At 40.9% G+C, this 21,201-nt stretch overlaps 1 protein-coding gene across 30 annotated transcripts in view; it reads left to right on the forward strand.

Moving 5' to 3' along the window:
• AKT3 (AKT serine/threonine kinase 3) overlaps nt 1-21,201 on the forward strand; it is a 395,069-nt gene that overhangs the window by 373,470 nt on the left and 398 nt on the right. For 12 of the 30 annotated variants that reach the window (XM_079905000.1, XM_079905013.1, XM_079905007.1 and 9 more), the window contains 2 exons: nt 10,413-10,515; nt 16,885-20,914. In XM_079905000.1, coding sequence (XP_079761126.1) covers nt 10,413-10,515; nt 16,885-16,970 — 189 coding nt within the window. In that variant the 3' untranslated portion in view covers nt 16,971-20,914. Of the gene's footprint in view, nt 1-10,412; nt 10,516-16,884; nt 20,929-21,201 lie in introns of those variants that run through there. The other 18 variants (XM_079905021.1, XM_079905020.1, XM_079905005.1 and 15 more) reach the window with 12 other exon arrangements.

Genomic DNA, 21,201 nt, shown 5'->3' on the forward strand with positions numbered 1-21,201 from the left:
CAATTTCTTCAGTGATCTTTTGGTTATTTAGTAAGTGTATTGTTTAGCCTCCATGTGTTTGTATTTTTAACAGTTTTTTTCCTGAATTCATATCTAGTCTCATAGAGTTGTGGTTGGAAAAGATACTTCATATGATTTCAGTTTTCTTAAGTGTACCAACGCTTGATTTGTGGCCCATGATATGATCTATCCTGGAGAATATTCCATGAGCCTTTGAGAAGAAAGTATATTCTGTTGTTTTGGGATGGGATGTCCTATAAATATCAGTTAAGTTAGTCTGATCTCATGTGACTTTTAAAGCTTGTGTTTCCTTACTTATTTTCATTTGGGATGATCTACCCATTGGTGAAAATGGGGTGTTAAATCCTCTACTATTATTGTGTTACTGTCAATTTCCCCTTTATGGCTGTTTGCATTTGCCTTATGTATTGAGGTGCTCCTATGTTGGGTACATAAATATTTACAACTGTTATATCTTCTTCTTGGATTAATCCCTTGATCATTATGTAGTGTCTTTCTTTGTCTCTTGTAATAGTCTTTTCTTTAAAGTCTATTTCATCTGATATGAGTATTGCTACTCCATCTTCCTTTTGATTTCCATTTGCATGGAATATCTTTTTCCATCCCTCACTTTCAGTCTGTATGTGTCTCTACATCTGATGTGGGTCTCTTGTAGATAGCATATACATGGGTCTTGTTTTTGAATCCATTCAGCTAATATGTTTGTTTTGGTTGGAGCATTTAATCCATTTACATTTAAGGTAATTATCAATATGTATGTTCCTACTATCATTTTCTTAATTGTTTTGGGTTTGTTATTGTAGGTCTTTTCCTTCTTTTGCGATTCCTGCCTAGAGAAGTTACTTTAGCATTTGTTGTAAAGATAGTTTGGTGGTGCTGAATTTTCTTAACTTTTGCTTGTCTGTAAAGTTTTTAATTTCCCTGTTGAATCTGAATGAGGTCCTTGCTGGGTAGAGTAATCTTGGTTGTAGATTTTTCCCTTTCGTCACTTTAAATATGTCCTGCCACTCCCTTCTGGCTTGCAGAGTTCCTGCTGAAAGATCAACTGTTAACCTTATGGGGATTCCCTTGTATGTTATTTGTTGCTTTTCCCTTGCTGCTTTTAATATTTTTTCTTTGAATTTAATTTTTTTATTCCGGAGCCTGTCCGGAGCACAGGCTCCGGACGCGCAGGCTCAGTGGCCATGGCTCACGGGCCCAGCCGCTCCGTGGCATGTGGGATCTTCCTGGACCAGGGCACGAACCCGTGTCCCCTGCATCGGCAGGCGGACTCTCAACCACTGCGCCACCAGGGAAGCCCTGAATTTAATTTTTGATAGTTTGATTAATATGTGTCTTGGCATGTTTCTCCTTGGATTTATCCTGTATGGGACTCTCTGTGCTTCCTCGACTTGATTGACTATTTCCTTTCCCATGTTAGAGAAGTTTTCAGCTATAATCTCTTCAAATATTTTCTCAGGCACTTTCTTTATCTCTTCTTCTTCTGGGACCCCTGTAATTTGAATGTCGGTGCTTTTAATATCGTCCCAGAGACCTCTGAGACTGTCCTCAATTCTTTTCATTCTTTTTTCTTGACTCTGCTCTGCAGTAGTTATTTCCACTATTTTATCTTCCAGGTCACTTATCCATTCTTCTGCCTCAGTTATTCTGTTATTGATTCCTTCTAGAGTATTTTTAATTTCATTTATTGTGTCGATTCATCATTGTTTGTTTGCTCTTTAGTTCTTCTCGGTCCTTGTTAAACACTTCTTGTATTTTCTCCATTCTATTTCCGAGATTTTGGATTGTCGTCACTATCATTACTCTGAATCCTTTTTCAGGTGGACTGCCTATTTCCTCTTCATTCGTTTGGTCTGGTGTGTTTTTACCTTGCTCCTTCATCTGCTGCATATTTCTCTGTCTTATCATTTTACTTAGTGTGTTTGGGGTCTCCTTTTCACAGGCTGCAGGTTTGTAGTTCCCATTATTTTTGGTGTCTGCCCCCAGTGGGTGAGGTTGGTTCAGTGACTTGTGTAGGCTTCCTGGTGGAGGGGACTGGTACCTGTGTTCTGGTGGGTGGGGCTGCATCTTGTCCTTCTGGTGGGCAGGGCTGCATCCGGTGGTGTGTTTTGGGGTGTCTGTGAACTTAGTATGACTTTAGGCAGCCTCTCTGCTAATGGGTGGGATTGTGTTCCTATCTTCCTAGTTTTTTGGCATGGGGCCTCCTGCACTGGAGCTTGCTGGCCGTTGGTGGAGCTGGGTATTAGTGTTGAGACGAAGATCTCTGGGAGAGCTCTCGCCAATTGATATCACGTGGGGCTGGGAGGTTTCTGGTGGTCCAATGTCCTGGACTCGGCCCTCCCACCTCAGAGGCTCAGGTCTGACACCCGGCCGGAGGACCAAGACCCTGCCAGCCGCATGGCTCAGAAGAAAAGGAAGAAAGAAAGAAAAGAAAAAAAAAAAAAAAACAGACGGAACTCTAGGACATGTGGTAAGAGCAAACCTAAACAGACAAAATCACACAAAGAAGCATACACATACACACTCACAAAAAGAGGAAAAGGGGAAAAAAAATCAAAAAAAATAAAAAATTTAAAAAAGGAACAGAGCAACCAAACCAATTAACAAATCCACCAATGATATTAAGCGCTAAAAACTAAATTAAGATAAAAATAAAACCAGAAACCAATTAGATGCAGAAAGCAAACCCTAAGTCTACAGTTGCTCCCAAAGTCCACCACCTCAATTTGGGGAACATTCGTTGTCTATTCAGGTATTCCACAGATGCAGGGTTTATCAAGTTGATTGTAGGGATTTAATCCAATCCTCCTGAGGCTGCAAAGAGAAATTTCCCTTTCTCTTCTTTGTTCACACAACTCCTGGGGTTCAGCTTTGGTTTTGGCCCCACCTCTGTGTGTAGGCTGCCCTCAGGAGTCTGTTCCCTGCCCAGACAGGAGAGGGTTAAATCAGCAGCTGATTAGGGCTCTCTTGCTCACTCAGGCCAGGGAGAGGGAGGGGTATGGTAGTCATAATTGGATTGTGGGGCCAGCCTGTGGCGGCAGAGGCTAGCGTGACATTGCAACTGCCTGAGGTGCACTGTGTGTTTTGCCGGGAAAGTTGTCCTTGGATCACAGGACCCTGGCAGTGGAGGGCTGCACAGGCTCCCAGGGGGGTGTAGGTAGTGACCTGTGGTTGCACACAGGACTCTTAGTGGCAGCAGCAGCAGCGTTAGCGGTTCATGCCCGCCTCTGGGGTCAGAGCTGATAGCCGTGGCTCCACCCATCTCTGGAGCTCGTTTAGGTGGTGCTCTGAATGCCCTCTCCTCGCGCACCCTGAAACAATGGTCTCTTGCCTCTCCAGCAGATCCATACTTTTTCCCATACTCTCTTCCGGCTAGCTGTGGTGCACTAGCCGCCTTCAGGCTGTGTTCACGCAGCCAACCCCAGTCCTCTCCCTGGGATCTGACCTGTGAAGCCCGAGCCTTAGCTCCCAGCCCCCACCCGCCCCGGCGGGTGAGCAGACAAGCGTCTCAGGTTGGTGAGTGCTGGTTTACACTGATCCTTTGTGCAGGAATCTCTCCACTTTGCCCTCTGCACGCCTGTTGCTGCCCTCTCCTCCGTGGCTCTGAAGCTTCCCCCCTGCCCACCCATTGTCTCCACCAGTGAAGGGGCTTCCTAGTGTGTGGAAACTTCCTCCTTCACAGCTCCCTCCCAGAGGTTCCCTATTCTTTTGTCTCTTTTTTTTTCTTTTTTCTTTTGCCCTACCCAGGTATGTGGGGGTTTTCTTGCCTTTTGGGAAGTCTGAGGTCTTCTGCCAGCATTCAGTAGGTGTTCTGTAAGAGTTGTTCCACATGTAGATGTATTTTTGATGTATTTCTGGGGAAGAAGGTGATCTCCATGTCTTTACTCCTCTGCCATCTTGAAGGTCTCTTCTAGGGATGCTTTTGACAAGATTTGAAAGACCTTTATACTGAAAACTAAAATAATTGTTGGGAGAAGTTAAAAACAGCCTAAAACAATGGAAAGATATACTGTGTTCATGATCTAGAAGACTCAATATTTTTAAGATGTTAGTTCTCTCAAAATTGATAGATAAATTCAGCACAACCCTAATCAAGACCCTAGGAGGTTATTCTGTAGAGATTATTAGGTTGATTCTAAAATTTATATGATATATAGAGGACTTAAAAGAGCCAGAACAACTTGACAAAAAAATGAAGTTGGAGGGCCTACCTACCTGACTTCAAGACTTATTAACTCACAGTAATCAAATCAAGAGAGCTTGTTAATGGACAGATAACATCTTTATTCACCATAAAGTTGGGCAAAGAGATCAATACAACACAATAGAAAATCTGGAAAGAGACTCACATATATATGGTTAATTGACTTTCAATAAAAGTATAAATATAGTTCAACTTAGTGCTGAAACAATTGGACATCCATGTTAAAAAAATAATTTGCAGTATATATGAAATTAACTCCAAATGTATTATAGTTCTGAACATACAGGAGAAAAATCTTTGTGGTATTAGGTTATGCAGAGATTTCTTAGACAAGGGCAAAGCATGATCCATAGAAAAAAAGTAATAAATCAGACTTTATCAAAATTAAGAATGTGTATTCTTCAAAAGTCACTGATAAGAGAACGAAGAGAGTAGGCACAAATCACAAATCTGATAAAGGACATGCGTAGAGAGTGTATAAAGAACTCTCTAAACCTAATGAGAAGGAAAAAAAAGGACAAATATTTGAGAAGACACTTCATCAAAGAAGAAATAAACTTGTGGAAAAGGTGATTGATTATTCATTAGAGAAATATAAATTAAAACATAGTGAAATACCACCACATATTAGAATATAGAATAAAACATATTAGAATAAAACAATGTTGGCAAGACTGTGGAACAACTAGGACTCTTCTTCGCTGTTGATAGGAACATGCAGCAATGCAACTACTTTGGGAAAGACTTGGACATAAAGATTCTTAGCAGCTTTATTTGTTATAGCCCCAAACTAGAAGCAACCCAGAAGTCCATGGAGAGGTGAATGGTAAACAAATTGAGGTACATCTGTATGATGGAATATTACCCAACAGTAAAATGGATGAGCTATTGATAGAAGCAATGATGTGGATGAGTGTCAAAATAATCATGCTAAGTGAAAGAAACCAGACGAAGAATATATACTATTTGATTCCAAATACGTAAAAGTTAAGAAAATATAAACAAATCACTCATGGCAGAAAGCAGGTCAGCTATTGCCTGCAAGGGATAGAAGAGAGGACAGGATTACATAGGGTTATGAGAAAATATCTACAAGTGATGGGTATGTTCACCGTCTTGATTTCATGGGTATATACATATGTCAAAACATCAAATTGTATACTCTTTTTTTGTACGCTCTTAAGATACGTGTGCAGTCTGTTGTATGTCAATCATAAAACTGTTCTTTAAAAGTACTTACCCTTGTGGAACTTGTATTTTACTGGGGAGGAGGTGTAATGACAATAAACCTGTATTTTGCATGTGTATATATAGGTGTGTATGTGTCAGATGTTGAAAAGTCTTTTAAAGAAAAATAAAGCAATGTGAGGATAGAAAGTAATGGGGAGGGCAGCTGTTTGAGAGAGGAGGTCAGGTAAATGTAGTATCATGACATTTTAACAGACTAGTTTAAGCGCCCTGTAATCTTTTGAAAACTGTTTAAAGATTTGTTTCAGTTTTTTTAAAGTTTCAGGTGACCATTCTGTCTCTCATCTAAAAAGATAACAGCTTTCCCCTAACTTGAAGGCAGATTTAAGATTTACATTTCTGCCATCAGAAGGAACCATATGGGAAGGGTGGGCAGAGGTAAGCAAAACCTACTCCACATGCCCAATAGAAGCCCATTTCTGCTCGGAGAATTTCTTCTGGTTAATTCTTTTTTATTGAAAGGATGAGACCTATTTTTTGAACATTTGTAGAATGGTGAATCAGAAAGAAAGTCACAACCAGAATCCCAGTCTCCTACTTGCCTGCCAGAGAGGCAGTTATCCCTCAGTTTTCTAAAAGGAAAACCAAAAATTCACCAGTCACTATCATTGTTGGTGTTGTGTGCATGTGTATGATGCCGGTGAGGGACTTTAAAAATCATTGCTCTTGTGGAACTTTTATTTTATTGGGAAGGAGGTGTAATGGTGATGCATGTGTATATGTGTCAGATGTTGAAAAGTCTTGAAGAAAAACAAAGCAGTGTGAGAATGAGATTTTGAATGAATAGAAGAGGGAAGATTTCCATCAGTGGAGTGAACTGCTTGCTTGTTTCCAGTCATCCTAACAGAGCAGCTAGAAACGTGTTCTGGTACCTTAGCAGCCATTACAGCTCATCAGTGGAAGCTGAATTTGTTTCAGTTCCCAAAAAAGTGATTGCTAATGATAGAGACTTTAGAATATCTGTGTACTGGGGGCATAGAGAAAGAATGTTAAAAAAAAAAGAAATTTAAAATGCTTTGTAACATGTGCTGCAAACTGAAATGTGGTGCTTTATTTCGAAAAAATGCTTTTAATTCTGCTCATCCCTTGGTTTTCTAAAACATAGTTTGAAAATCCTAAAGATGCCACCAGAAAACTACTAGAGTTAATCAATGAATTTGGTAAAGTAGCAGGATACAAAATTAATGCACAGAAATCTCTTGTATTCCTATAACTAACAACGAAAAGTCTGAAAAAGAAACTAAGGAAACACTGCCATTTACCATTGCAACAAAAAGAATAAAATACCTAAGAATAAACTATCTACCTAAGGAGACAAATGACCTGTATGCAGAAAACTATATGACACTGATGAAAGAAATTAAAGACGGTACAAACAGATGGAGAGATATACCGTGTTTTTGGATTGGAAGAATCAACATTGTGAAAATGACTGTACTACCCAAAGCAATCTAAAGATTCAATGCAATCCCTATCAAATACCAATGGCATTTTTCACAAAACTAGAACAAATAATTTTAAAATTTGTATGGAAACAAAGGCCCCGAATAGCCAAAGCAATCTTCAGAAAGAAAAACAGAGCTGGAGGAATCAGGCTCTCTGACTTCAGACTATACTACAAAGCTACAATAATCAAGACAGTATGGTACTGGCACAAAAACAGAAATATAGATCAATGGAACAGGATAGAAAGCCCAAGATAAACCCACTCACATATGGTCAACTTATCTTTGACAAAGGAGGCAAGAATATACAATGGAGAAAAGACAGTTTCTTCAATAAGTGGTGCTGAGAAAACTGAACAGCTACATGTAAACGAATGAAATTAGAACACTTCCTAACACGATACACAAAAATAAACTCAAAATGGATTAGACACCCAATTGTAAGCCTGGACACTATAAAACTCTTAGAGGAAAACATAGGAAGAACACTCTTTGACATAAATCACAGCAAGATCTTTTTTGATCCACCTCCTAGAGTAATGAAAATAAAAACAAAAATAAACAAATGGGACCTAATGAAACCATAAACAAGATGAAAAGACAACCCTCAGAATGGGAGAAAATATTTGCAAACGAAGCAAGTGACAAAGGATTAATCTCCAAAATATACAGGCAGCTCATGCAGCTCAATATCAAAAAAACAAACAACCCAGTCCAAAAATGGGCAGAAGACCTAAGTAGACATTCCTCCAAAGAAGATATACAGATTGCCCACAACAACATGAAAAGATGCTCAACATCACTAATCATTAGAGAAATGCAAATCAAAACCACAGTGAGGTATCACCTCACACCAGTCAGACTGGCCATCATCAAAAAATCTACCAACAATAAGTGCTGGAGAGGGTGTGGAGAAAAGGGAACCCTCTTGCACTGTTGGTGGGAATGTAAATTGATACAGCCACTATGGAGGTTCCTTAAAAAACTAAAAATAGAACTACCATATGACCCAGCAATCCCACTACTGGTCATATACCCTGAGAAAACCATAATTCAAAAAGAGTCATGTACCACAATGCTCATTGCAGCTCTGTTTACAATAGCCAGGACATGGAAGCAACCTGAATGTCCTTCGACAGATAAATGGATAAAGAAAACGTGGCACATATATACAGTGGAATATTAGTTAGTCATCAAAAGGAACAAAATTGAATTATCTGTAGTGAGATGGATGGACCTAGAGTCTATCATACAGAGTGAGGTAAGTCAGAAAGTGAAAAACAAATACCATATGCTAATGCATATATGTGGAATCTAAAAAAACGGTACTGATGAACCTAGTGGCAGGGCAGGAATAAAGACACAGACGTAGAGAACTTACTTGAGGACACAAAGGGGGGGAATGGGAAGCTGGGATGAAGTGAGAGGTTAGCATTGACGTATATACACTACCAAATGTAAAATGGATGGCTAGTGGGAAGCTGCTGCATAGCACAGGGAGAACAGCTTGATGCTTTGTGATGAGGGTGGGAGGGAGGCTCAAAAGGGAAAGGATATGGGGATATATGTATAAATATAGCTGATTCACTTTGTTGTACAGCAGAAACTAAGACAACATTGTAAACAATTATATTCGAATAAAGATGTAAAAAAAATAAATAAAATAGCATGAATTAAAAAAACACATTGGAGAATAATTTAAAGATTTTTGTCTTATTTAACATAAATTTGGTGACAGTAACAGTGGAAAATGCATTGAATGATGCCAATTGTGTATTTGTTTCTGTAAAATTTTTATAAAATATACTAATTTCTGTCAGTCTGTTTTCCATTTTTCTATCTGAATGGTATTCATCAGAGCACATACTCTGACTCCATGCCCTGAGTCTGGGCTTCCTATGTTAAAAAGAAACCTGTAGGCTCTCACCTGTGAGGCTGGAGCCCTGAGAATCAGGAGCCCCCTCCTGGTTCCAGTCCCTCCCAGCCAGTCCCTTCCCAGGTAGCGCAAGTGGAGGCTCACATGGCTCAGGCTTCTGTCATCTCCAGCATCCCAAGACTTTCCCCCATCCCATGCCTGCTGCTGGTCAGAGACGAATGAGTCCAGTTCTCTCAACCCTGGAGCAGTTACTCTTAATCTTTGGGGTCATGGTTCCTTTTGAGGAATGGGATAAAATCTATGGACAAAACGTTTGCATGTCACTTCGGGGGCTGCCAAGAACCCCTGTTCCAGAGGGTTTCAAGTAAGCAGAGTTATATTTCTTTGCCGCCAAGTATAGAGGCAGCACTCAATCTGTGATCTATGTAACAACTGTGTTGGTAACAACTATGTTATCAAATTGCACTTTTAATAATAACCTGTTCAGCTAGGCACCGGGAAGAGCTAGAGAAAGCCAGCAAGGTTGCGCTTTTCCCACCCTAGGAAGAGCCTACATTTTGTTTCAGCCCAAATCCATCGGTTTTGTATATATTTTACTAGGAAAAAATATTAGGACAGACTTTTCAGTATCCTCTTCCCACCCTATTTTTTATTTTCTGCTTTTTTTTTTAACATCTTTATTAGAGTATAATTGCTTTACAATGGTGTGTTAGTTTCTGCTTTATAACAAAGTGAATCAGCTATGCGTATACATATATCCCCATATCCCCTCCCTCTTGTGTCTCCCTCCCACCCTCCCTATCCCACCCCTCTAGATGGTCACAAAGCACCGAGCTGATCTCCCTGTGCTATGCGGCTGCTTCCCACTAGCTATCTATTTTACATTTGGTAGTGTATATATGTCCATGCCACTCTCTCACTTCGTCGCAGCTTCCCCTTCCCCCTCCCCCTGTCCTCAAGTCCATTCTCTACATCTGCGTCTTTATTCCTGTCCTGCCCTTAGGTTCTGCAGAACCTTTTTTTTTTTTTAGATTCCATATATATGTGTTAGCATACGGTATTTGTTTTTCTCTTTCTGACTTACTTCACACTGTATGACAGTCTCTAGGTGCATCCACCTCACTACAAATAACTCAATTTCATTTCTTTTTATGGCTGAGGAATATTCCATTGTATATATGTGCCACATCTTCCTTATCCATTCATCTGTCGATGGACACTTAGGTGGTTCCTTAAAAAACTAAAAATAGAACTACCATATGACCCAGCAATCCCACTACTGGGCATATACCCTGAGAAAACTATAATTCAAAAAGAGTCATGTACCACAATGTTCATTGCAGCTCTATTTACAATAGCCAAGACATGGAAGCACCCTGTTCTTTGGTTCTCAATTATTCTGTTTCACATAATCCCTCAAATATAATATAGAATAACCAGGTACCTACTGTTCTGTGTTTAGTCTTGACTGTGAAGCCAAATACCACATCTACCTTACACAGTCACTGAGCAGTCTAGCCTCTTGCACTATTCATTTAGTATTTGCTCTCTAATTTTATCCTAGAAATGAATTTTCCTAAACTGAAGTCTGTTAACAGTACTCTTTTGCTTCTTACAGCTTGTACCTCCTTTTAAGCCTCAAGTAACATCTGAGACAGACACCAGATACTTTGATGAAGAATTTACAGCTCAGACTATTACAATAACACCACCTGAAAAGTGTAAGTAAATCTAGAAGGAAATTGATTATGTTCTAATGCAATTGAAGAAAACAGCCTATTTTTTTAACTGGATATTTTCAAGGTCAAATTCCACAGTGACTTATTCTGTTCCATTTAAGAACATGGGGTTTTCAATGTGGAAATATCTAAATACAGGTAGCTAAGAGAAAAGTTTTTTTGAGTAAAAAAAAATTATATGTGGAAAAATTGTAGAGTTAAGAATTATAGACTAAATTATAGACTAACTAGCCCTTCCTTACTATTCTCTAATAGATTATTTTGACATCAGCTGAAAGGATTCTGAAATGAAGACCTCCCACATTTCCCACTGCTCATTCAGACACAACCTTCTAAATTTTGCTAATTCTGGTCTCCTGCTTACTTAGTAGTTTTTAAATTCACTTTAAACTGAATCACTCTTTTTTACTTAGCTGTGTCTTAAGCAGTAATATCTGTGAAGACATAATTTGGTTTGGTAGTAATTTTTGATATTATAAATTAAATTACATATCTATTAAAGCTATACATTCATGCACCACTTAAAATCATTCCACATATACTAGTGTGTGCCCTACACTTTGGTGAAGACATTTCACTTAAAGGGAAGAAAAGGTTGTTACATAATTTATAAACATTCTCATATGCTGACAGAGGTCTGTATTCTGTCATCATTAGTTAAGGAGTAAGGATAAAATTGAGTTTCAGGGACACATTTGGATAGCTAAAAGATTTCTTCAATCACACATCTTTTGGCTCACAATAACATCATTTTAGTTTTTTTCTCCTTTTCTTTTTTATTATATCCTTTCCTACATTCCTTCTCCTCTCTTTTCTTTTTAAAAGGCAGATTAGGGGCTTCCCTGGTGGCGCAGTGGTTGAGAGTCCGCCTGCCGATGCAGGGGACACGGGTTCGTGCCCCGGTCCGGGAAGATCCCACATGCCGCGGAGCGGCTGGGCCCGTGAGCCATGGCCGCTGAGCCTGTGCGTCCGGAGCCTGTGCTCCGCAACGGTAGAGGCCACAACAGTGAGAGGCCTGTGTCCCGCAAAAAAAAAAAAAAAAAGGCAGATTAGTTGATGATGCTAATTTACCAGGGCCTGACAAAAAGAGAGACTATGAACACTGTGAAATGAAAAATATAATTATGTGTGCATATGCACTTTTCTTTCTTTAGACTTGCAAGAGGTTAAGAGCCTCTTAACTTTCATTTTATAAGGGAAGAAATTAAAACCCAGAGAGAAGCTGAGCTTCCCTAAGTCCCGCAGTTAGTGTTAGCTATAGTCACGAGCAGCAGTTATAGCTTGGCCGACAAGGCCCAGGTCAAGCTGTGAAAGGGCAGCATGTTGAAGCACTGCTCATGGTTTGTCACCAGTGGTGGATGAGGGCTTCATTGCTAGAATCAGAATCTCTGAGAGTTGAAGATGATGTTAGAAAGCCTGTGGAGTTGTGGGCAATCAGCTAAGGACCGTCTAAGTAGGAGCAGTGGACGTAGCCTTGACATGGTTTCCCCTGGCCCGGCGCGGGCTGTGGTGATACAATTGTCTGAAATTCTGGGCAACACCACTGAGTTGTTGGACTGGCCTAGGAGTGCTTCCCACCATAGAGCCTCATCGTTTGGATATAACCTTAACTGTAATCAGACCACATTGTTCCCCTGCTTCAAACCTTCCAGGGGCCCCACTGCTGCACTCTAAATCCAACTGCTCACACTGGCTGCACAGCTTTGTCACATCTGGTCCCACCCTGCTCTCAGACCTCATCCTGTCCATCTTCTCCACAGTCCCTGGGTTCCAGCCCCACCTTGAACACACTGTCCCTCACTGTGCCTTGGGACTGTGTGTTTACTCTTCTTTGCCTAGAATTCTCTTTTCCCAGACATATGCATGAATAAATTCTTACTTGTCCTTCAGATCTCTTTAACTGTCACTTTATCAGAAAGCTTTCTTTAGCCTCCCGACCTTAAGAACAGTGCAGTCCATCAGACCCCATCACCACCTGCCCCCGCCAGTTCTCTACATTGACACCTTTACTTGCTGGTATTCTTCTGGTTAATTTGTCTCTTTGTTTACTGTCTGTTTCTCCAGCTTGAATGCAGTAGCCCTGAGAAGAAGGATTTGGTTTGTCTTATTCACTGCTAACCCCAGCTCCGAGTTAGGTACCTGGCTCAGCGTAGGTATTCAATGAATATGTGTTAAATGAGGAAATAAACAGATTAGGGCGAGGCCTGGTAGTTTCAGGGCCAGAAGGAGGCCCGACTCTCTCCAGACAGTGCTGTTGCCCATCACAGCCCAGAATTTGTGTTTGGCTTACCTCCTCACGTGATTTCACAGGGAGCTTTGGGAGGCTACATAGAGCTTTTGGTATTCGTGGATTCTAATTCTTAGAACAAACTAAATGTGCTATTTTGAAAGTCATAGAAATAGGTAGGCTGTGTAAATAAATGCAAAGCCATGAGTGCCTATTTTACTCCAAAATGTTAACAGTAAAATCCCAGTGTAGAAGAGAATGATGGGGTTGCAGAAAGCCCTGGACTTAGACCCTGCTTTGTGTCCTGGCTGTGCCCCTTACTAGCTCTGGAATGTGACAGGTCAAAGGGGAGTGCAGGGCTGATAATTTCCAGGAGCCCCGTCTTTCCCCTGTGTGTGCCTGAGAAGCCATCTCTTTAGGAAAGGCACCCAGAGTTCTCTATAGGTTTCAATAACCCTATTTTTAATTTTATTTAAGCATCAGGTTAACCAATCCACAGTGTTCTTTGTTCTGTGACCCACTAGGTGAAGGGTGATGGTAGGTAAATAACTAGCAAAAAAGAGTGGACATGGGGCTGCGGATGGGGGAGGGAACACTAAACTATGCTGCTAGCAGTGAGGAGTGGCCCTGGCCTGATGCTGGGCCCTAGGTGGCCCCAAAACGAGCATCCAGCAAGCATCGTCTAGACTGACAGCGTGTACCACAATCTAGAGGCAGGGGGACCCTGTGGACCTGCCAACTTATTTTCCAATTCAGGATTTCTAGAGAGAAAAATCAGGGGAAGGAGCTCAGCAGGTGGGCTGAGGCCAAGGTGTGGACACCAGCAGCCTGTCCTTTGCGGCTCCCAGCACCAGGCCACAGGGCTGGGCTCCTGCCTTAGGCAATAGCCTCAGTAATTGTGGACTGCAGCACCCGGGTTCTTCCAGGGCACAAGGACAGTGTTTTTTCTTGGATTATCCCTGGGTATATCCTAAATTCCCGTAAGAGGCAGATCAAAGGAAAATCTGTGAAGCCTTGAACTGTGATTACATTTAACATAATCTTTTCTTCTTGCAGCTTTGAATAGTGTTGCTGGTGAGAGACCACTGCAGCTCTCAAGCTGCTAAAAGCACAGAGGTTTTGTTCATAAAAACCCACAGTAGGACCATTAAGTTAGCGATTGTCTTCCCACTTGCCACCTTGCTTTTATAAAACAGAAAGGAGCTATTTTTTAGAACAAATCAGCAGTTAGAAAGGCAAGTGTTCCTTTTTTACAAACAGCTGCAGTAACATGCCAGATTTTCCTCACTGGTGTTAATTAATTGAACAGATTTTGGAATGTGTCGTCTTGCATTATATTCATTAATGGTCCTCTGGCTTCCTCTTAGAGGAAAAGAGGATTTGTTTGAGCTCCTAGTAGCTTTTGCTGCCATATAATTACTTTGGTTAAATGTTCTAAGGAAGTTAGGCAACTAATGCTGCCTGGATCCAGGGATTCAGAGGTAGAATGTAGGGTTGATCACCCTGTTTTCTTTTCCCGCATGTGTGCTATTTGGGTTTTTTTTCATAGTTCATGTCCATCATCATCACTGTTCCCTCTGAACCTTCCTTCAGTGCAGGAACGTATTTATATCCGTTGACTGGGTGTGAAGGCCTGGCTGGGGCAGCCGGCTGTCCTGTCAGCTGTCACTTGCATCCAGCTCTCCTCCTTCCACAGCCCCGCTGGCCTGCGCAGCACTGAGGGCCCAGGGGAAACCCTCATTCCTGCCCCAGCACCTTCCCAACTCACAGCTCCTCTTGGGGCCACGATCAGAGACTTGCCCCTCACTACTGCCAAGCTCAAAAGAACAGGAGGGAGATGGAGTGAGAGGGTGATATAATTGACTTTAAAGAAGATCCAGATGCAGGGGCCCTCGTATGGTCATCAACAAGATTTAGATTTACGTTCGGAAATGGGATTAATTTGTTACTAAATTGACAGAATGAAGATTCTCTTTTAACTTTCAGCTGACAGTGCAGCCTCATAGCAATAATACTCCTTGGAAAGGAAATTCAACCCCCCTCCTGTCGAGAGCCAGGCTGCCCTGGGCTTCAGGCCTCCCTGCCCTGGTGCGATGCCTGGTTGCAGCCCAGCGAGCTGGACAAGCCCTCTCTGGCGGACAACACCAGGCTTCCCACATGTGCTGTCTGTTCGCTGTGCAGAAACACACCCAGCAAAACAAAGCTGCTAGCGGGGAAAACTATTCCTTTGAAATGTGATTGGCACGTGTCAGAGTCTGAACATTAAGATTTCAGCTGCCTTTCCCCTAGAGAGTTTTTATAGAGTTTTACAGAGGTTTTATATGCCATCCACAGCTCCTACCATCTTTAGTATATCTGAAAATACTGTGGAAGGTGTTTGACCTAAAAGATGGTTTGCTTGGTACCTAACTGGTATTTTATAAGGAGGCAGAGATTTCCCCAGATCGCAGTACTATCTGGAAATGAGGACTATAGTTTAAAAGGTCTGTTTGCAGGAGGGAAGTTTACACAGAGCAGGGAGCCTCAAATGCTACTTGTGAGATTGAGTCCCACCTAATACAGTGATACTTTCTGGTACATTCAAGGCTACAAAGTTCGGTTAGCAACTTGATCCCATTTCTAGAATCTTCTATTAAAAATAGAATACTGAAAAGAACAGTGAGAAAAGAGCATGAATGTTTGTTATTCTTCAGAGGCATGCAAAGCATCATCCTTTTTGTGTAACAGGGTCAGTGCCCGTGATGCAGTGGGGTCTGACCTGTATTCCTTCTCCTATTACATGAAATTGATGCTCCCTGGAGAGGTTGGAAAATTAAAAGAATTGGTAATGTACTTCCTATATGAATTTGAGGGAGTGGAATTATTTTGCTTGAAGAAGGTTGGGTATTTGAAAGACTCTCACTTATTTCCTGTAGCACAGCATATGACCAAAGGCACTGCAAGTGGAGCAGAGGGGTTTAGTGGGGTGAGCCCCGAGGACACAGGGAGGGACTTTGTGCACAGCCCAGAACAGGTGCACAGGGAACGTTGTGGACTGAGCGACTGAATTCATGACACATGTAAAGGAAGAGCATTCTGACACTGCAGGATTTTAATCATCAGAATAGTTATAGGAAGAGGTTGGGTGATCCTTCGTAACCTTTCAAATGCAAGAAAACAGGGAAGAGGAAAAGGGAGGAGCAGCTTAAATGGAAGTCGTCTCTTTCCATGCCTTTCAAGTCTCCCAATTTGTTTCCTGATGAACTAATACTTAGATGCTGGCCTCTTTCCCTCTCTTTCCTTGACTTATTCTCTTTAGTCTACTTTAAAGTTTTTTTTTGTTTTTGTTTTTGTTTTTGTTTTTTTGCGGTACGCGGGCCTCTCACTGCTTTGGCCTCTCCCGTTGCGGAGCACAGGCTCCAGACACGCAGGCTCAGCGGCCATGGCTCGCGGGCCCAGCTGCTCCGCGGCACGTGGGATCTTCCCGGACCGGGGCACGAACCTGTGTCCCCTGCATCGGCAGGCGGACTCTCAACCACTGCGCCACCAGGGAAGCCCTAAAGTTTTATTGTAGGAAAATTAGGAACAGTAAGTTAAGGCAGGTATTAGATGTAGAATAAAGAATGTAAAATCTTAAACATGTAAATCAAGGGCTCAAATGAAATGGAATCCTAATAAGCTTTATTTTGCAATCACACCTAAAGCACCGTGAAGAAGAAATACAAGCATCTGAAGACAGATTGATACTGGATTCTAGGCAGATACTTTGGGTGCCTTAGGATTCTTTGACTTTGTAACTTTGACATGCATGTTTTCATGAAAGTAAAGGTTATTGAAGATCATTTGTTCCTTTTTATTTTTAAAAATCTTGTCTTCTTCAATAGTTTTACACAGTTTGAGCCTTGAGATGTTAGTGTCTTGAAGGAGATGATTGGATAGTATTATTTCTTCATAGGTCATGTGTTTGAAAGTGAGAAAGTTTTTGAAATTAAGTGTATCCATCCTATGTTTTATTGATAAACACAAGTTTCTGGGAGCTGTTGCCTCCATTAATCTTTATTACGTTAGGGATTAGAACTATATAGACCAGAGATTATGTTGCAAAAAATTAATGCAAAATTAAAATAGCTGTTTCCTGCCCACAGATGATGAGGACGGTATGGACTGCACGGACAGTGAGAGGCGGCCGCATTTCCCTCAGTTTTCCTACTCTGCAAGCGGACGAGAATAAGTCTCTTCTGCTACTTCACTGTCATCTTAGATTTATTACTGAAAATGATTCCTGGACATCACAGCAGTCCTAGCTCTTACAAATGCAGGAGCACCTTCAGACATCCCAGACCAGTCCAAGGTCTTCACCCCTCGCCGCCTTTCACCCACATGAGAACACACATATATGCAGACATACTCGACTTTTGTTTTTGCATGAAATTGTATCTCAGTCTAAGGTCTCATGCTGTTGCTGCTACTGTCTTACTATTATAGCAACTTTAAGAGGTAATTTTACAATCTTTGGAAGTCATGAGCCCACCATTGTTCATTTGTGCACCAACTGTCATCTTTTGATCTTTTAATTTTTGTTTTTCCCTAACAGTGAAGGCTAAATGATTCTAGGTATATTTTTTAACTTTCTAGATGATAAATCAAAAACTAATTAGACTAAGAAGATTTAGTTTATAATTCAGAACAAGCAATTGTGGAAGCGTGGTGATGTGCATATGCAAAATTTTAGTAAAGCATATCAGATCAGTGCGTAAAATAGGTAGGTATCAGTAAGATCCTACTGGAATTCATTAGGAAGCATTTGAGAGAAGGAATGAACAACTATTAAGATAGATATATACATTTATAAATTTAAATTCGTATTCGATACTGCAGAGGAAGCCTGATATTACATGTGGATGTCCAGATTTCACAGGCAGTAGTTGGCAAAGGAACATTGTTCGACCAAGGAAGGAAGCATATGCACAGCAGAGTAGGTCACTTAAAGGGTCTATGATATGATTTGCACCAGAGAGCGTTTTATTTCCCCTGTTCTTGGAAACCTTTTTCCCTTCTTGATATTATCACCTCTGATGGCTGAAGAATGTAGACAGGTGTAATGATCCTGCTTTTCACCAAAATTTGTACACCAAGGTAAACAGGTGTTTGCCTTATTTGTTTTAATTTTTTACTTTCAGTTCTACGTGAATTAGCTTTTTCTCGGATGTTAAAACTTTGAATGTCCTTTTATGATTTTGTTTATGTTGCAGTAGTATTTATTTTTTAGTGATGAGAATTGTATGTCATGTTAGCAAATGCAGCTCCAACTTAACATAAAACAGACTTAACTGCAGTTTCTTTTGACCCATGTGCAAGGAATGTACACGCCGATGAGAATCATGCACTTTTTCTCCTGTGTAAAAACAAAATTTTGATGAGGCTCTGAAATTGTACATATAGATTAGAATTTGGCTTTGGGAGAAGAGATGCTGTCATTTAACCCCTTGGTGCTAAAAATGAGAAATCCCCAACTATCCATGCCAAGGGGTTGAAACAAATGGGTGTTATATTTGCTCTTTTGAGAATTGAAATATTATGACAGCCTGGCAACATAATGTAATGAAGAAAATTGAGACCTGGATGATAAGAAATGAACTTTACTTGGCAAAATGAACACATCTCAAGTATTTACGAAGTGGGCAGTAAAGGATAAGGACCTGGTGTGTTTATTCTGATCATGGTACATTTATCACTGAATTAAGCCATCAGGGAAAAAACAAAACAAAAAAGAACACCTCCAACTTTTCTTTTTCTGTATATACTCATGTCCTCAAATTCCGACACTTCTCACTGAAAGGGGACATGTATGCAAACCTCATCTTTCTCTTTCATTAATGATGATCTTCAGATTAAACCCTTTGGTGCTAGGAGCTGACATTTTCCAAAGCAGCCTATGAAGTCCAGGGGGCTCCTGACTCCGTGGAGCCATCGTGGAGATGTATTTTAGTTAAACTATCTGACAGCTCCCAAATGGAAGACTGCAGCATGACGTAGTGTTATGATTGCATTGTATGAAAGAGCAAGTGACTTTCTAAGTAGGATGAATCATATTCATATGCAGATGTCTTAGCCTCTTGACGCTGGAAGTGTGGGTTTACAGATATGAAACCACTGCTGGCAGTGGGTGGACCACTGGGACTGACAGGGGGTTAAAGGGCATTTTACTAAGGCAGCTAAGACATATTCAGACATAGATTTTGTCCTAATTTTTCATATTTCTACCTGAGTGAAGTTCATCCTTAGTACTGAGTAGGAAGTTACAGTAAAATGGTAGTTCATTCTTACTTACACATATAGCTCAACTTTTTTTTTTTCACTTGGAATTATGTTGAATGTTTCACTTTGACAAGAAAGTAGACTAGAAGGTATGTCCTGTAAGTTGTCTTGCATCCATTATATAAAAAAGGAACAGGTGAGAGGAAGAGAGGAAAGCTGAGACTGGCTGGTGTTCAGAGCATTCATTTCTTCAGAGGGAAAGTACACCATACACTAAGCACACAGATAGTTTTGGGGTTTCCCCCCCCAAATCTTAAGGTGATTTCCATGACCTTGGCCAAGGACACTTCCTAAGGATTAATGACAGCGTTGACTGTGCCTCAGGCTGGCCACTCTGCACAGCTGGCTCTCTGTCCCCAGCTGGTGCCCGGGGCTTAGTCCCGTATCCCCTCCGAGATTCTGTTAGCGTCACACAGGGTGTGTTGTTGGCTTTGATTTTTAAGAATCCCTTACTTTCACTCCCTGATCTCAGTCAGCTGGCATGGAAAAACAATAGAAAAACAGAAATGTGTGTAGAAGGAGATTCTAAAACTTCCCTCATGTCTGCCCATAGCTGAAGTTTCGGATTCTGGTGGACGGAAAGGCCTGGCCCTGGAGTCACTCTGTCAGAATAGCAGAAGTTCAGGCTTTGCAGACTCCTTCCTGTACCAACTTCCTTGAAGTCTGCCTCTTGCCATGATGCAGCCATCTTGGAGGAAATTGGCCGTCTCTGCTTGGACCTTTGGCAGGGCTGCTCACAGCTTTGCTTTCCACACTAACTACATAGCATTATTCCAGTGTTTTCCATTTCCCATACCTGATTTCCAGCTTCTTAAAGCTGACTGTTCTTGCAAGGGCCACTTGCTTCTCTTAGAGTACAAAGTAAGGGCCTTCCTTACTAACTGCAGGGTCTTTCTATTACACCTCAGCGTACACACTTTGCTGCTACTGTTTGTACTGTGTCTACAGTAGAACTCCCTTATCTTGCTCCTGGTACTGCATTACAGGCAAGCATGAAATGTAAAGTATTTATTTAAATAAGAAGAAAACCTCTAAATTGGTAATTGAATTACCTCCCTGTAGCTTTATAGTTTGTGACATTTCTTGACCTTGCTAGTTCTTTCATTAGATCCGCGCAAGATCTAGTCATCTGGTTAAGGATTTCAAGCAGACGCAACTATGAACCCAAGAAACTGTATTACTATTACTGTTGGTCATACTAAAACTGTTTATTTCCTTAAGTATATGACCCACAAGGATGTGAAATAACTACAAGAAACTGTTTTTGTACACTGTACATCCTTAGTATTTTTACACGTATATGATAGGGATGCACATTATTTTCCTTCGTACAGACAGCTTAAATAAAGCACTATGTCAATCTGCTACTTCTCTGTTTATTGTTGTTGGATGTGGTTCCGTAATCTCAGAAAATTAAATATTATTCTTTTCTAAAAAAAGATAAATAGCGTCACCTGGTATTAACCCATTCTATATAAAGTGTGACAGGAAAGTATGTATATTTCTTGTAGCTCAAAACACACACAGGATTTATTTTATTCAATAAAATAGCAGTAATGCGACTGTACAAACTTTGATGAAGGGCTGCTTCCAAAGGGGGGATGCTGACTTCCCAACAATGGGCTTAGGAGAGATCTGTGAAGCTGGAGATAGAATAGGTATTTTTTGAGATTTGTTAAGCCCCTAGTAGTCCTCCCACCAGGCGGTTTGGACCCAGAATTCTTAAGGAATGTAGCTCGTCAGTAATGTCTTCCTGATAGTGTGTTGCGCTGCATACTTCCTTTCTTAGAGTATATTTTTAAAACGTCGTGGCAAATTAACCAACTGAAACGTGGGTCATAGATGGGTAGGATGGTTGGACTACAGTCTGATTTACCTAGGGTCATTTTTCTGATTTTACCTCATAAACCTAAATGCTATTGGAGAAGCTTGGCTTTGCTCTGTGACTAAGCCAGATAGAGGAACGGCTTTGGGACCAAAGTTGGTCAAGCATGTTATGTGTATGTCACACAGCCAAACTGGAGGGCATTCTTACATGTGCTCTTCTCTCAAAACCACTGGGGTGGACAGATCCAGGAGGCTAACATAAAGTGACCTCTATAATTCTTTAAAGGTGCTATTTTTAGAATATTGTGTAATTTATT

This window comes from Stenella coeruleoalba (genome assembly GCF_951394435.1).
Source record: "Stenella coeruleoalba genome assembly, chromosome: 1".
NCBI lineage: Eukaryota > Metazoa > Chordata > Mammalia > Artiodactyla > Delphinidae > Stenella > Stenella coeruleoalba.